At 40.8% G+C, this 18233-nt stretch overlaps 1 protein-coding gene across 1 annotated transcript in view; it reads left to right on the plus strand.

Annotated features, from left to right (window-relative positions):
* The first annotated feature begins 1973 nt into the window (after positions 1-1973).
* LOC578967 (hyalin) overlaps positions 1974-18233 on the plus strand; it is a 29608-nt gene continuing 13348 nt past the window's right edge. Inside the window, exons 1-11 of the mRNA XM_030987699.1 lie at positions 1974-2296; positions 3092-3225; positions 3926-4018; positions 5830-6060; positions 7390-7620; positions 8952-9194; positions 11005-11235; positions 12568-12810; positions 14613-14843; positions 16181-16411; positions 17308-17538. Of these exons, the coding sequence (XP_030843559.1) occupies positions 1974-2296; positions 3092-3225; positions 3926-4018; positions 5830-6060; positions 7390-7620; positions 8952-9194; positions 11005-11235; positions 12568-12810; positions 14613-14843; positions 16181-16411; positions 17308-17538 (2422 nt within the window). The remainder of the gene's footprint in view (positions 2297-3091; positions 3226-3925; positions 4019-5829; positions 6061-7389; positions 7621-8951; positions 9195-11004; positions 11236-12567; positions 12811-14612; positions 14844-16180; positions 16412-17307; positions 17539-18233) is intronic.

Here is an 18233-nt window from a genome sequence, read left to right on the forward strand (position 1 = left end):
CGTAAGTCAACTTTGTCCAAAACAAGGCTGTATTTTGTTTGACTATAAAATATCATCAAGGACAATGTCGAATCGAAATATTATCAGAAATATAAAGATGACTACCACTTGGAATGGCCTTTGTTGAATTGGGAAATCTACGAAAGGCGAATACTACGCATTTTGTACAGTTTGCGGCGCAGATATCTCCATCAAGAGTGGGGGAAAGAAAAGGATGTATTTCGCCACATCACATCTGACAAAACACAAGAAACAGCGAAAATCAAGGGGCAAACTACAAAAGGATACAGAGCTTTTTCAGGTTAGTATGAACAGTTCTAGATTTGTAAAATCGAGAAATAGTCTACCCCTCCATACCATAGACTGCGTTCATTTCGTCAGTAGTTGGGGACCTCATTAATCTCCCTAAAAAATTTGACTTACTCATAAACACGTGTGCGGACTTGAAGGGTGATTTTCTCACGATTTTATGTTTTTATTTGAAATACTAATCTGCACGTTGACTGTTTTATGCCAGTATCATGAACTTTAATAGTTTGTTAGGTTACACACATTGCAAGACAATAGCATCATTTTTATGAATTGCTTCGATCCTTAGTTTTGAAAATTCGAATTTGACCGTTTAAATCGTATTTAGCGCCCTCTCTCGGTGATCAATGATGTTTTGTTAATTATCTGGCATATGCAATGTTATTTAAAAAAGATTTGACCACAGAATGATAAAAAAGATAAATTCTGAAATTTTATCCAATCTGTGCATGGGAAGGTGTTCTTTATCAAGGAAGAAGATTTTGGTTAATTATCGGGGATAACGATAATGAATATTTTGAGCACATTTTAGTAATAGCTTTACTAATAATCATTTATTTTTCACAATATTTTGTGCAAGATTATGCTTGATACTATTTTTCATTTTATTCAGATTTTAAGACAAATTCGGGGATAAAAATATTCGCTTTTACCAAAACTGTAGTTACTTTAAACTTTTAAAGAGAATATGTAAACTGCAATCTGATTTTTTTTTCCTTTCAAAGTTTTTCTTAAATTTTATTTTATATCGTTTTTTTTCCAGTCAGCAGCTGGTGATGCACGGTGCAACCAAGGCCGAAGCTCTGTTTACAGGCTTTCTGGTAGAGCACAATTTACCAGTTGCCGTCAGATCACGCTGGCCCCATTTTCAAGAAAATGTTTCCCGACTCGAAACATTGCTACCAAGTACGGTTCTGCAAGAACCAAAACTTCGTCAATGATCCATGCGATGAGCAAGAATACATCTGCCTTGATTGCTGAAGAGGCTCGGAATTCGGTTTTCAGCTTGGCGACTGATGGGTCAAATGACGGCGGCTCTGAACAGCTATATCCCGTGCTACTTAACTATTTTGATGAAACAAAAGAAAAAGTTGTTCAGGCATTGTTAAGCTTGCCTGCACTTACAGATGGTGCTTCAACAGGGGAAAAACATATTCCAGCTTCTCAATAAAGAACTGTCAAAGGAAAAGATTCCATGGAGCAACTGCATATCCTTTGTTGCAGACAATGCATCCGTAAGCTAGGTAGACACAAGGGTGTAGCGGCCTTTATACAGAAGGGAACATTCTGAATGTTATGTCGTAGGATGCCCATGCCACATGGCGCACAATACAGCTGAGAAAGCCTCTAAAGCGCTTCCAATAGCCATTGATGAACTACTCATTGACATTTACTACTATCTGGATAAGAGTAGTAAGCGCCAGAAAGCTTAAATCTCTACAGATTTTGTGTGATACTGGTGTTCGGAAGATTTTGAAGCATGGTCAACTCGATGGCTTTCTCTCGGGCTATGTATTGACAGACTTTTGTCACATGGCAACCACTGCAACTCTTTTTTAAAGAAGAGATGAAGGGTAGCACAATGACCAGAAGACCAGTTTCAACAAAAACAGGACCATTAGCTGAGAAGACTGCCAAGGCATCTAGCACCACCAAACACTTCGATGTCTGCACCAAAGAAAGGACCATCTGCTGAGAAGACTTCCAAGTCATCTAGCACAACAAGCACTTTGATGTCTGCACCAAAGAAAGGACCATCTGCTGAGAAGACTGCCAAGACATCCATTACATCAACCAGCTCGTTGACAGCTACATCAAAGCAATACTCATCGGTTTCAAGGACTTTGAAAAGGAAATCAAGCGGGCCTCAGGGTGCATTACCTGCCAAGCGACCTGTTCTGAAAGCTGGAACCTTGACTGCACCAATTCTTCAGGAATCACGTCTGGTCAGAGTCCATCGTTTGCTGATATCACCCCAAACCAAACTGTATTGTTACTTCCTCAAATACAGTAACAAGATCTTTGATGACATCAACCTACTCCTACAGAGAGAAGAACCCTGCATTCAATTCTTAATAAGCAGCTTAATAAAGCCTTCCAAGATATGCTTGTTAGATTCGTGCAGCCAACAGTGATTGTTGAATGTTCTGATGTCAAGAAAGTGCAGTATGGTATAAGAGAGATGCCAGAAGTCAGATAAAGATCTAATGATTGGAAAAGATGCCAAGGAATACCTGGAGAGTACAACAAGCCAGAAGATGATTCTCCCCTTCGTCTTACAGATGTTGATTTGACATACTTCTACTTGTCGGTGAGGAAGTATTATGAATCAGCATGTGACTATGCCTTGAAAACCTGGCCACTAGATGTCAAGTTCCTTAAGGGGCTGAAGTGATTGATGTCAGTTCCAGAAGAGATGTGTCATTTTCATCTGTGCAATACTTTGTTGAAAAGTACCCTTGCATTTTGAACAGACAATCAGAGAATGGAGACCTGGACAAGCTTGAGCTGAATTTGCACAATACCAGGTTGAAGACTTTTCAGGGGAACCAGAGATCCTGAACAAAAACTTGAGAATAGACAAGAAATGGTCTGCAATTTCAAAGATGGAGGATGGCAATGGCTCAAAGAAATACACACTTCTGAGCAAAGTGATGAAATCTTTGCTTGTGATACCACATTCCAATGCTTCATGTGAAAGAGTTTTTAGCATTGTTAGGAAGAACAAAACTGATTTCAGGGGATCAATGAATTTGAAAAACACTTCAAGCACTCCTAACAGAGAAAATTGCCACACAGATGTCCCATGCTACCAAAGGGAGTATAGCAAGGACCTCCTTAGCAAACTCAAGCAAGCAACCTACCAGTCACTTCAAGGAAAACCCTCAAGCACACCCCAGTCCTTGCCTTCCACAAGTACATCCCCCATTTCACAATAGAGGTAACAGGAGTTCATAGTCTGAAATATGATGATGTGAAGTTCATATGTTATCAATTGTATGCAAATAAAATGTGCCATATCAAAGCCTTCCATTTTGAGAAATCATTGAAAAAATGTGTTCTAAAAGGGTTTCAAAGAGGCTTAAACCAAGAGCTTTTGGGGGCCTGCCCCCTGCCCCCCCCCCCCTCAGGGGCACTAAGAGTTGATTGTAACTGCATGCCACAGCGTGTACAAGAGGTGCGCTAAGAAGAGATCTTTAAAGTGCCCTGGCATTTGCTCCGGGTTTTAATTCGGCAAAGGCATTCGATTAGGGTGAGGGTTGCGGCTGCAGTCAGGTTTCACTAGGTGAGGTTGGGATGAGAGTTGGGGTTAGGTATGTGTGTGTTTGTTGGGTTCAGCGTTATGATAAAGACTTTGGTGAGTGTGTAGGAAATCGACGCAGAACAATTGGCGCAGGAGCAAGTGAAGTACAACCTAGAAACAATGCGTGCCTATATTCATTTTTCGTATCGTTTTATTTGAACAGATGATGAGGCTCCGACACTCACTTGCGGCAAGGGGGGCAGGTACCAGCAGCCCTGTTGTTGGACAGCTGCAGCTTTTTGCTGAGGGCGGTGCGCCCGACGACAATGTGGAGGTGACGAGCATCACTGCTGAGCCAACTTTCGAGGGGAGATGAGTACCCTCTCGGAGAGACAACCGTGGTTATCACCGCTGTAGATGCTGCTGGAAATGAGGCAAGCTGTACCGCAACGGTTACAGTTGAGGGTAAGTCTACGAAGTCAGATATGGAAAAGAAATGGAATATTCTTAGGGCAGCTCCTATGAAGCGTCTGCACCATTTGCATCAGCATTTACCAACGTTGACTGTTGAACATGCCTAAGATCTTCTCTCATAATGTTGATAAGTACCGTGTGCAATGTTAGATCGAACATTTTGTGCGCTTACCCGTGCTTGCGCATAGGTAATCTTGAGTAAATTGCCGCAATTTTCACTGGCAATGCAAATAAGATGTAGAAAAGATGGTAGAGTACATATTGAGCAGTTTCTTTGTGTCTGACAGTGAAGTCCAGCAAGTAAACAGGTTTACTTGCATAATTTGAATATTAAGACACTGATAACGTTTAAATTTCACAGATAGACATACATGGACATATTCAGAATTCCTGCAAAGTTCTACAGAATTGATGTTGGCTGCAAAAGGGACATAGTATATTTAAAGAGAAACAAAACGTACATTGACTCATAAAATGGGTACATGACATTTTATTACTCAACTGCGGAGGAAGTATATGTTTTATTAATTTTTTTGGCAGTGGCATGACAAGTTGTTTCTATGATGGCAAGTGGGATATTGTTCCAAAAACTTCCATGCTTTTGAATCAGCCACTGTAAAAAAAATTCCTGTAGGTGAGAGTCTGGATTTAGGATTTAGGATTAGTGCGTCAGTTGTTGCACGAATGATGCAAGCTGGTCTACCGGTATATATTTGGAGGGTGTTATTAAGATATTCAGGTGTCCAATGATTTAGAATTTTGTAGACATCAAAAGAATGCGTTGTTCAGTTGTTGAGGTAACCAGTGGAGTTCTGTAATCAAGTGCAGTCTGAGATTGAAAGCCAAAGATTAATCTAGTGGCTCGATCCTGGACAGTTTCTTCTTCTTTCATCCCTTCCATATTTTGCAGACAAAACATAAAGACAATTGTAATAATCTAATGTTTATAGAATAAGCATGGTCATGACTATAGTCTTAGCATCAATGAATCTAGGAATCCGCCATATAACCCAGAGATAATGAGTACAATCATGCTATATACAGATTGTTTATATTAGAAGACAATGTGAACATTTTATTACTGCAAACCCCAAGATTTGTTACTATTAGAGGAAATAGGAATAAGATCATTTACATCAAGTTGCAGACAGGAAATATGTTCAAGATAGCAAGCAGAGGAACAAAGAGCCATGAATCCAGAGTTAGTACCGTTCAATTTTAATTCAAAGACATCCAAGTGTCTAATTCAGCAATGAATAGTGAGATTTGTAGAGTACTTTCATGAAAATTTTCCGGAGAGCATGGGTCAACAGATATATTCTACTGAATGACATCAGCATAGCTTCTTAACCATATTTATGGACAATGGCGTAGTGTAGCCTCAGTCATTTCGGGGGGGGGGGGGGGGGGGGGGACCAGTTTTTAGTCTACTAGGTCAGCGATTTTTCAACCTTTTGTAAGTCATGGCACCCTTTCAGGTTTAAAATGTTTGCATCACCCCATTCCAAATTCATCAAAGAGGATTTTTTTTTCCATCGGAGGGCGGTGAGGGCCTCTTGTCTGAACATCATGCTATCCAGATCCTTACTATTGCGAGCAAGCAGAAGCGAGCAAGCAAAAACGAATTGAAAAAATGTTGCAGTCATCAATATACGCTAGTATGAGGATATTCATGGACCTCTCTGCTTGAATTTGGTGAGTGTAATGATGCAGAGCAATTGGCGTAGGAGCAAGTGAAGTACAACCTAGAAACAATGCGTGCCTCTATTCATTTCTTGTATTGTTTTTATTCTATTAAACAGATGATACAGATCCGGTGGTTGTCTGCGTGGCCACTGCTACAACAACTACTAGTGCAGGGTCTGCTGTTAATGGGGCCGACCTTGTGGCCGCCTCGGACAACGTAGCAGTTGTGAGTACAACTTTCAATCCAGACCTGGAGTCTTACACAGTTGGATCAACACCGGTGGTTGTCACCGTAGAAGATGCTGCTGGGAATTCTGCAAGCTGTACCGCAACGGTTAGCGTTACGGGTAAGACTACGAAGTCAGATACGGAAAAGAAATGGAATATTCTTAGGGCAGCTCCTTTGAAGCGTCTACTGTACACCATTTGCATTAGCGTTTAATTACCAACGTTGACTGTTGAACATTGCCTAAGATCTTCTCTCATAATGTTGATAAGTACCGTGTGCAATGTTAGATCGAACATTTTGTGCGCTTACCCGTGCTTGCGCATAGGTAATCTTGAGTAAATTGCCGCAATTTTCACTGGCAATGCAAATAAGATGTAGAAAAGAGAGTAGAGTACTTGTTGAGCAGTTTCTTTGAAGCGTCCGAGAATATAAGCATTCATCGACAGTGGACGCGGCAAAATAAATTCTGCTACATGTATAGTGCAGAGCAGTAGTGAAATGTTCGAAAGTGGTTATCAAGTGCCTATCGCATCATGTGTGTCTGTAAAATGGCTCTTATATAGTCAGCTAATGCGGAAGTGTAAGTCAGATGTTCGAAAGTCATATGGTGTAATTGGGGTCAAAATATTTAAAATATAGTAATTATAGCAGCAGGAGAGAAATAGAGAAAGAGTGACACAGATAGAGAGGTTGAGAGTACTCCCCTCCATGCACACAGACAATTCAAATCGATGTCCTCATGGGGAATAGACATTTCACTCGATCGCTTGATTACATCGATTCTTAAAATCACATTCCAAAGCGTATGCTTCAGTAGTGTCTGTAATGATTTCTCTTTTGAATATGTATAGGCCTCGATCCATACTAGTCTTGTCCTCATAGGGGAATCCGCCTAGGGGAGAAACGCATTATTTTCTTCATCGTCCTTTAACATACGTTTAATAGCATTTGCCTTCATTCCTTGGCGAGCATCCAGTTCAAGCCGCTATGCCATTTTTGAAGTTGCAAATTAAGGATTCTTCTGACAACAGGAAAATCTGTCGGACTGTGAAAGTGAAGTTTTCCTTGATACATGTACATTCCTCAGGGCCTTGCATTTTCATTTGAATTATGTTACAGAGTTGATTTGTAACTGCATGCCACAGCGTGTACAAGAGGTGTGCTAAGAAGAGATCTTTAAAGTGCCCTGGCATTTGCTCCGGGTTTAATTCGGCAAGGGTATTGGATTGGGGGGAGGGTTACGGTTGCAGTTAGGTTTCATTAGGTGAGGTTAGGATGAGAGTTGCAGGTTAGGCCTGGTGTTTGTTGGGTTCAGCGTTATGATTAAGAATTTGGTGAGTGTGTAGGAAATTGACGCAGAACAATTGGCGTAGGAGCAAGTGAAGTACAACCTAGAAACAATGCGTGCCTCTATTCATTTCTCGTATTGTTTTATTCTGTTAAACAGATGATACAGATCCGGAAGTTAGCTGCGAGGCCGTAACTGCATTTACTAGTCGAGGGTCTACTGTTGAATCGGAACAACTTGTGACAGAGGCCTCGGACAATGTATTGGTTGTGAGTACAACTTTCGATCCAGAGCAGACGTCTTACCCAGTTGGATCAACACCGGTGGTTGTCACCGTAGCAGATGCTGCTGGAAATGAGGCAAGCTGTACCGCAACGGTTACAGTTGAGGGTAAGTCTACGAAGTCAGATACGGAAAAGAAATGGAATATTCTTAGGGCAGCTCCTTTGAAGCGTCTACCGTACACCATTTGCATTAGCGTTTAATTACCAACGTTGACTGTTGAACATTGCCTAAGATCTTCTCTCATAATGTTGATAAGTACCGTGTGCAATGTTAGATCGAACATTTTGTGCGCTTACCCGTGCTTGCGCATAGGTAATCTTGAGTAAATTGCCGCAATTTTCACTGGCAATGCAAATAAGATGTAGAAAAGAGAGTAGAGTACTTGTTGAGCAGTTTCTTTGAAGCGTCCGAGAATATAAGCATTCATCGACAGTGGACGCGGCAAAATAAATTCTGCTACATGTATAGTGCAGAGCAGTAGTGAAATGTTCGAAAGTGGTTATCAAGTGCCTATCGCATCATGTGTGTCTGTAAAATGGCTCTTATAGTCAGCTAATGCGGAAGTGTAAGTCAGATGTTCCAAAGTCATATGGTGTAATTGGGGGTCAAAATATTTAAAATATAGTAATTATAGCAGCAGGAGAGAAATAGAGAAAGAGTGACACAGATAGAGAGGTTGAGAGTACTCCCCTCCATGCACACAGACAATTCAAATCGATGTCCTCATGGGGAATATACTAATGACATTTCACTCGATCGCTTGATTACATCGATTCTTAAAATCACATTCCAAAGCGTATGCTTCAGTAGTGTCTGTAATGATTTCTCTTTTGAATATGTATAGGCTTCGATCCATACTAGTCTTGTCCTCATAGGGGAATCCGCCTAGGGGAGAAACGCATTATTTTCTTCATCGTCCTTTAACATACGTTTAATAGCATTTGCCTTCATTCCTTGGCGAGCATCCAGTTCAAGCCGCTATGCCATTTTTGAAGTTGCAAATTAAGGATTCTTCTGACAACAGGAAAATCTGTCGGACTGTGAAAGTGAAGTTTTCCTTGATACATGTACATTCCTCAGGGCCTTGCATTTTCATTTGAATTATGTTACAGAGTTGATTTGTAACTGCATGCCACAGCGTGTACAAGAGGTGCGCTAAGAAGAGATCTTTAAAGTGCCCTGGCATTTGCTCCGGGTTTTAATTCGGCAAAGGTATTCGATTAGGGTGAGGGTTGCGGCTGCAGTCAGGTTTCACTAGGTGAGGTTGGGATGAGAGTTGGGGTTAGGTATGGTGTTTGTTGGGTTCAGCGTTATGATAAAGACTTTGGTGAGTGTGTAGGAAATCGACGCAGAACAATTGGCGCAGGAGCAAGTGAAGTACAACCTAGAAACAATGCGTGCCTATATTCATTTTTCGTATCGTTTTATTTGAACAGATGATGAGGCTCCGACACTCACTTGCGGCAAGGTGGGGGCAGGTACCAGCAGCCCTGTTGTTGGACAGCTGCAGCTTTTTGCTGAGGGCGGTGCGCCCGACGACAATGTGGAGGTGACGAGCATCACTGCTGAGCCAACTTTCGAGGGGGATGAGTACCCTCTCGGAGAGACAACCGTGGTTATCACCGCTGTAGATGCTGCTGGAAATGAGGCAAGCTGTACCGCAACGGTTACAGTTGAGGGTAAGTCTACGAAGTCAGATATGGAAAAGAAATGGAATATTCTTAGGGCAGCTCCTATGAAGCGTCTGCACCATTTGCATCAGCATTTACCAACGTTGACTGTTGAACATTGCCTAAGATCTTCTCTCATAATGTTGATAAGTACCGTGTGCAATGTTAGATCGAACATTTTGTGCGCTTACCCGTGCTTGCGCATAGGTAATCTTGAGTAAATTGCCGCAATTTTCACTGGCAATGCAAATAAGATGTAGAAAAGATGGTAGAGTACATATTGAGCAGTTTCTTTGTGTCTGACAGTGAAGTCCAGCAAGTAAACAGGTTTACTTGCATAATTTGAATATTAAGACACTGATAACGTTTAAATTTCACAGATAGGACATACATGACATATTCAGAATTCCTGCAAAGTTCTACAGAATTGATGTTGGCTGCAAAAGGGACATAGTATATTTAAAGAGAAACAAAACGTACATTGACTCATAAAATGGGTACATGACATTTTATTACTCAACTGCGGAGGAAGTATATGTTTTATTATTTTTTTTGGCAGTGGCATGACAAGTTGTTTCTATGATGGCAAGTGGGATATTGTTCCAAAAACTTCCATGCTTTTGAATCAGCCACTGTAAAAAAAATTCCTGTAGGTGAGAGTCTGGATTTAGGATTTAGGATTAGTGCGTCAGTTGTTGCACGAATGATGCAAGCTGGTCTACCGGTATATATTTGGAGGGTGTTATTAAGATATTCAGGTGTCCAATGATTTAGAATTTTGTAGACATCAAAAGAATGCGTTGTTCAGTTGTTGAGGTAACCAGTGGAGTTCTGTAATCAAGTGCAGTCTGAGATTGAAAGCCAAAGATTAATCTAGTGGCTCGATCCTGGACAGTTTCTTCTTCTTTCATCCCTTCCATATTTTGCAGACAAAACATAAAGACAATTGTAATAATCTAATGTTTATAGAATAAGCATGGTCATGACTATAGTCTTAGCATCAATGAATCTAGGAATCCGCCATATAACCCAGAGATAATGAGTACAATCATGCTATATACAGATTGTTTATATTAGAAGACAATGTGAACATTTTATTACTGCAAACCCCAAGATTTGTTACTATTAGAGGAAATAGGAATAAGATCATTTACATCAAGTTGCAGACAGGAAATATGTTCAAGATAGCAAGCAGAGGAAAAAAAAGAGACATGAATCCAGAGTTAGTACCGTTCAATTTTAATTCAAAGACATCCAAGTGTCTAATTCAGCAATGAATAGTGAGATTTGTAGAGTACTTTCATGAAAATTTTCCGGAGAGCATGGGTCAACAGATATATTCTACTGAATGACATCAGCATAGCTTCTTAACCATATTTATGGACAATGGCATAGTGTAGCCTCAGTCATTTCGGGGGGGGGGGGGGGGGACCAGTTTTTAGTCTACTAGGTCAGCGATTTTTCAACCTTTTGTAAGTCATGGCACCCTTTCAGGTTTAAAATGTTTGCATCACCCCATTCCAAATTCATCAAAGAGGATTTTTTTTTCCATCGGAGGGCGGTGAGGGCCTCTTGTCTGAACATCATGCTATCCAGATCCTTACTATTGCGAGCAAGCAGAAGCGAGCAAGCAAAAACGAATTGAAAAAATGTTGCAGTCATCAATATACGCTAGTATGAGGATATTCATGGACCTCTCTGCTTGAATTTGGTGAGTGTAATTGACGCAGAGCAATTGGCGTAGGAGCAAGTGAAGTACAACCTAGAAACAATGCGTGCCTCTATTCATTTCTTGTATTGTTTTTATTCTATTAAACAGATGATACAGATCCGGTGGTTGTCTGCGTGGCCACTGCTACAACAACTACTAGTGCAGGGTCTGCTGTTAATGGGGCCGACCTTGTGGCCGCCTCGGACAACGTAGCAGTTGTGAGTACAACTTTCAATCCAGACCTGGAGTCTTACACAGTTGGATCAACACCGGTGGTTGTCACCGTAGAAGATGCTGCTGGGAATTCTGCAAGCTGTACCGCAACGGTTAGCGTTACGGGTAAGACTACGAAGTCAGATACGGAAAAGAAATGGAATATTCTTAGGGCAGCTCCTTTGAAGCGTCTACTGTACACCATTTGCATTAGCGTTTAATTACCAACGTTGACTGTTGAACATTGCCTAAGATCTTCTCTCATAATGTTGATAAGTACCGTGTGCAATGTTAGATCGAACATTTTGTGCGCTTACCCGTGCTTGCGCATAGGTAATCTTGAGTAAATTGCCGCAATTTCACTGGCAATGCAAATAAGATGTAGAAAAGATGGTAGAGTACTTGTTGAGCAGTTTCTTTGAAGCGTCCGAGAATATAAGCATTCATCGACAGTGGACGTGGCAAAATAAATTCTGCTACATGTATAGTGCAGAGCAGTAGTGAAATGTTCGAAAGTGGTTATCAAGTGCCTATCGCATCATGTGTGTCTGTAAAATGGCTCTTATATAGTCAGCTAATGCGGAAGTGTAAGTCAGATGTTCGAAAGTCATATGGTGTAATTGGGGTCAAAATATTTAAAATATAGTAATTATAGCAGCAGGAGAGAAATAGAGAAAGAGTGACACAGATAGAGAGGTTGAGAGTACTCCCCTCCATGCACACAGACAATTCAAATCGATGTCCTCATGGGGAATATACTAATGACATTTCACTCGATCGCTTGATTACATCGATTCTTAAAATCACATTCCAAAGCGTATGCTTCAGTAGTGTCTGTAATGATTTCTCTTTTGAATATGTATAGGCCTCGATCCATACTAGTCTTGTCCTCATAGGGGAATCCGCCTAGGGGAGAAACGCATTATTTTCTTCATCGTCCTTTAACATACGTTTAATAGCATTTGCCTTCATTCCTTGGCGAGCATCCAGTTCAAGCCGCTATGCCATTTTTGAAGTTGCAAATTAAGGATTCTTCTGACAACAGGAAAATCTGTCGGACTGTGAAAGTGAAGTTTTCCTTGATACATGTACATTCCTCAGGGCCTTGCATTTTCATTTGAATTATGTTACAGAGTTGATTTGTAACTGCTTGCCACAGCGTGTACAAGAGGTGCGCTAAGAAGAGATCTTTAAAGTGCCCTGACATTTGCTCCGGGTTTTAATTCGGCAAGGGTATTGGATTGGGGGGAGAGTTACGGTTGCAGTTAGGTTTCATTAGGTGAGGTTAGGATGAGAGTTGCAGGTTAGGCCTGGTGTTTGTTGGGTTCAGCGTTATGATTAAGAATTTGGTGAGTGTGTAGGAAATTGACGCAGAACAATTGGCGCAGGAGCAAGTGAAGTACAACCTAGAAACAATGCGTGCCTCTATTCATTTTTCGTATCGTTTTATTTGAACAGATGATGAGGCTCCGACACTCACTTGCGGCAAGGTGGGGGCAGGTACCAGCAGCCCTGTTGTTGGACAGCTGCAGCTTTTTGCTGAGGGCGGTGCGCCCGACGACAATGTGGAGGTGACGAGCATCACTGCTGAGCCAACTTTCGAGGGGGATGAGTACCCTCTCGGAGAGACAACCGTGGTTATCACCGCTGTAGATGCTGCTGGAAATGAGGCAAGCTGTACCGCAACGGTTACAGTTGAGGGTAAGTCTACGAAGTCAGATATGGAAAAGAAATGGAATATTCTTAGGGCAGCTCCTATGAAGCGTCTGCACCATTTGCATCAGCATTTACCAACGTTGACTGTTGAACATTGCCTAAGATCTTCTCTCATAATGTTGATAAGTACCGTGTGCAATGTTAGATCGAACATTTTGTGCGCTTACCCGTGCTTGCGCATAGGTAATCTTGAGTAAATTGCCGCAATTTTCACTGGCAATGCAAATAAGATGTAGAAAAGATGGTAGAGTACATATTGAGCAGTTTCTTTGTGTCTGACAGTGAAGTCCAGCAAGTAAACAGGTTTACTTGCATAATTTGAATATTAAGACACTGATAACGTTTAAATTTCACAGATAGGACATACATGACATATTCAGAATTCCTGCAAAGTTCTACAGAATTGATGTTGGCTGCAAAAGGGACATAGTATATTTAAAGAGAAACAAAACGTACATTGACTCATAAAATGGGTACATGACATTTTATTACTCAACTGCGGAGGAAGTATATGTTTTATTAATTTTTTTGGCAGTGGCATGACAAGTTGTTTCTATGATGGCAAGTGGGATATTGTTCCAAAAACTTCCATGCTTTTGAATCAGCCACTGTAAAAAAAATTCCTGTAGGTGAGAGTCTGGATTTAGGATTTAGGATTAGTGCGTCAGTTGTTGCACGAATGATGCAAGCTGGTCTACCGGTATATATTTGGAGGGTGTTATTAAGATATTCAGGTGTCCAATGATTTAGAATTTTGTAGACATCAAAAGAATGCGTTGTTCAGTTGTTGAGGTAACCAGTGGAGTTCTGTAATCAAGTGCAGTCTGAGATTGAAAGCCAAAGATTAATCTAGTGGCTCGATCCTGGACAGTTTCTTCTTCTTTCATCCCTTCCATATTTTGCAGACAAAACATAAAGACAATTGTAATAATCTAATGTTTATAGAATAAGCATGGTCATGACTATAGTCTTAGCATCAATGAATCTAGGAATCCGCCATATAACCCAGAGATAATGAGTACAATCATGCTATATACAGATTGTTTATATTAGAAGACAATGTGAACATTTTATTACTGCAAACCCCAAGATTTGTTACTATTAGAGGAAATAGGAATAAGATCATTTACATCAAGTTGCAGACAGGAAATATGTTCAAGATAGCAAGCAGAGGAACAAAGAGCCATGAATCCAGAGTTAGTACCGTTCAATTTTAATTCGAAGACATCCAAGTGTCTAATTCAGCAATGAATAGTGAGATTTGTAGAGTACTTTCATGAAAATTTTCCGGAGAGCATGGGTCAACAGATATATTCTACTGAATGACATCAGCATAGCTTCTTAACCATATTTATGGACAATGGCGTAGTGTAGCCTCAGTCATTTCGGGGGGGGGGGACCAGTTTTTAGTCTACTAGGTCAGCGATTTTTCAACCTTTTGTAAGTCATGGCACCCTTTCAGGTTTAAAATGTTTGCATCACCCCATTCCAAATTCATCAAAGAGGATTTTTTTTTCCATCGGAGGGCGGTGAGGGCCTCTTGTCTGAACATCATGCTATCCAGATCCTTACTATTGCGAGCAAGCAGAAGCGAGCAAGCAAAAACGAATTGAAAAAATGTTGCAGTCATCAATATACGCTAGTATGAGGATATTCATGGACCTCTCTGCTTGAATTTGGTGAGTGTAATTGACGCAGAGCAATTGGCGTAGGAGCAAGTGAAGTACAACCTAGAAACAATGCGTGCCTCTATTCATTTCTTGTATTGTTTTTATTCTATTAAACAGATGATACAGATCCGGTGGTTGTCTGCGTGGCCACTGCTACAACAACTACTAGTGCAGGGTCTGCTGTTAATGGGGCCGACCTTGTGGCCGCCTCGGACAACGTAGCAGTTGTGAGTACAACTTTCAATCCAGACCTGGAGTCTTACACAGTTGGATCAACACCGGTGGTTGTCACCGTAGAAGATGCTGCTGGGAATTCTGCAAGCTGTACCGCAACGGTTAGCGTTACGGGTAAGACTACGAAGTCAGATACGGAAAAGAAATGGAATATTCTTAGGGCAGCTCCTTTGAAGCGTCTACTGTACACCATTTGCATTAGCGTTTAATTACCAACGTTGACTGTTGAACATTGCCTAAGATCTTCTCTCATAATGTTGATAAGTACCGTGTGCAATGTTAGATCGAACATTTTGTGCGCTTACCCGTGCTTGCGCATAGGTAATCTTGAGTAAATTGCCGCAATTTTCACTGGCAATGCAAATAAGATGTAGAAAAGAGAGTAGAGTACTTGTTGAGCAGTTTCTTTGAAGCGTCCGAGAATATAAGCATTCATCGACAGTGGACGCGGCAAAATAAATTCTGCTACATGTATAGTGCAGAGCAGTAGTGAAATGTTCGAAAGTGGTTATCAAGTGCCTATCGCATCATGTGTGTCTGTAAAATGGCTCTTATATAGTCAGCTAATGCGGAAGTGTAAGTCAGATGTTCGAAAGTCATATGGTGTAATTGGGGTCAAAATATTTAAAGTATAGTAATTATAGCAGTAGGAGAGAAATAGAGAAAGAGTGACACAGATAGAGAGGTTGAGAGTACTCCCCTCCATGCACACAGACAATTCAAATCGATGTCCTCATGGGGAATATACTAATGACATTTCACTCGATCGCTTGATTACATCGATTCTTAAAATCACATTCCAAAGCGTATGCTTCAGTAGTGTCTGTAATGATTTCTCTTTTGAATATGTATAGGCCTCGATCCATACTAGTCTTGTCCTCATAGGGGAATCCGCCTAGGGGAGAAACGCATTATTTTCTTCATCGTCCTTTAACATACGTTTAATAGCATTTGCCTTCATTCCTTGGCGAGCATCCAGTTCAAGCCGCTATGCCATTTTTGAAGTTGCAAATTAAGGATTCTTCTGACAACAGGAAAATCTGTCGGACTGTGAAAGTGAAGTTTTCCTTGATACATGTACATTCCTCAGGGCCTTGCATTTTCATTTGAATTATGTTACAGAGTTGATTTGTAACTGCATGCCACAGCGTGTACAAGAGGTGCGCTAAGAAGAGATCTTTAAAGTGCCCTGACATTTGCTCCGGGTTTTAATTCGGCAAGGGTATTGGATTGGGGGGAGGGTTACGGTTGCAGTTAGGTTTCATTAGGTGAGGTTAGGATGAGAGTTGCAGGTTAGGCCTGGTGTTTGTTGGGTTCAGCGTTATGATTAAGAATTTGGTGAGTGTGTAGGAAATTGACGCAGAACAATTGGCGTAGGAGCAAGTGAAGTACAACCTAGAAACAATGCGTGCCTCTATTCATTTCTCGTATTGTTTTATTCTGTTAAACAGATGATACAGATCCGGAAGTTAGCTGCGAGGCCGTAACTGCATTTACTAGTCGAGGGTCTACTGTTGAATCGGAACAACTTGTGACAGAGGCCTCGGACAATGTATTGGTTGTGAGTACAACTTTCGATCCAGAGCAGACGTCTTACCCAGTTGGATCAACACCGGTGGTTGTCACCGTAGCAGATGCTGCTGGAAATGAGGCAAGCTGTACCGCAACGGTTACAGTTGAGGGTAAGTCTACGAAGTCAGATACGGAAAAGAAATGGAATATTCTTAGGGCAGCTCCTTTGAAGCGTCTACCGTACACCATTTGCATTAGCGTTTAATTACCAACGTTGACTGTTGAACATTGCCTAAGATCTTCTCTCATAATGTTGATAAGTACCGTGTGCAATGTTAGATCGAACATTTTGTGCGCTTACCCGTGCTTGCGCATAGGTAATCTTGAGTTAATTGCCGCAATTTTCATTGGCAATGCAAATAAGATGTAGAAAAGATGGTAGAGTACATATTGAGCAGTTTCTTTGTGTCTGACAGTGAAGTCTAGCAAGTAAACAGGTTTACTTGCATAATTTGAATATTAAGACACTGATAACGTTTAAATTTCACAGATAGGACATACATGACATATTCAGAATTCCTGCAAAGTTCTACAGAATTGATGTTGGCTGCAAAAGGGACATAGTATATTTAAAGAGAAACAAAACGTACATTAACTCATAAAATGGGTACATGACATTTTATTACTCAACTGCGGAGGAAGTATATGTTTTATTAATTTTTTGGCAGTGGCATGACAAGTTGTTTCTATGATTGCAAGTGGGATATTGTTCCAAAAACTTCCATGCTTTTGAATCAGCCACTGTAAAAAAAATTCCTGTAGGTGAGAGTCTGGATTTAGGATTTAGGATTAGTGCGTCAGTTGTTGCACGAATGATGCAAGCTGGTCTACCGGTATATATTTGGAGGTTAGGCCTGGTGTTTGTTGGGTTCAGCGTTATGATTAAGAATTTGGTGAGTGTGTAGGAAATTGACGCAGAACAATTGGCGTAGGAGCAAGTGAAGTACAACCTAGAAACAATGCGTGCCTCTATTCATTTCTCGTATTGTTTTATTCTGTTAAACAGATGATACAGATCCGGAAGTTAGCTGCGAGGCCGTAACTGCATTTACTAGTCGAGGGTCTACTGTTGAATCGGAACAACTTGTGACAGAGGCCTCGGACAATGTATTGGTTGTGAGTACAACTTTCGATCCAGAGCAGACGTCTTACCCAGTTGGATCAACACCGGTGGTTGTCACCGTAGCAGATGCTGCTGGAAATGAGGCAAGCTGTACCGCAACGGTTAGCGTTACGGGTAAGTCTACGAAGTCAGATACGGAAAAGAAATTGAATATTCTTAGGGCAGCTCCTTTGAAGCGTCTACCGTACACCATTTGCATTAGCGTTTAATTACCAACGTTGACTGTTGAACATTGCCTAAGATCTTCTCTCATAATGTTGATAAGTACCGTGTGCAATGTTAGATCGAACATTTTGTGCGCTTACCCGTGCTTGCGCATAGGTAATCTTGAGTTAATTGCCGCAATTTTCACTGGCAATGCAAATAAGATGTAGAAAAGATGGTAGAGTACATATTGAGCAGTTTCTTTGTGTCTGACAGTGAAGGCTAGCAAGTAAAGAGGTTTACTTGCATAATTTGAATATTAAGACACTGATAACGTTTAAAATTCACAGATAGGACATACATTACATATTCAGAATTCCTGCAAAGTTCTACAGAATTGATGTTGGCTGCAAAAGGGACATAGTATATTTAAAGAGAAACAAAACGTACATTAACTCATAAAATGGGTACATGACATTTTATTACTCAACTGCGGAGGAAGTATATGTTTTATTAATTTTTTTGGCAGTGGCATGACAAGTTGTTTCTATGATTGCAAGTGGGATATTGTTCCAAAAACTTCCATGCTTTTGAATCAGCCACTGTAAAAAAAATTCCTGTAGGTGAGAGTCTGGATTTAGGATTTAGGATTAGTGCGTCAGTTG

Source organism: Strongylocentrotus purpuratus, unplaced genomic scaffold, assembly GCF_000002235.5.
Source record: "Strongylocentrotus purpuratus isolate Spur 01 unplaced genomic scaffold, Spur_5.0 spur5_scaffold_16, whole genome shotgun sequence".
Lineage (NCBI taxonomy): Eukaryota > Metazoa > Echinodermata > Echinoidea > Camarodonta > Strongylocentrotidae > Strongylocentrotus > Strongylocentrotus purpuratus.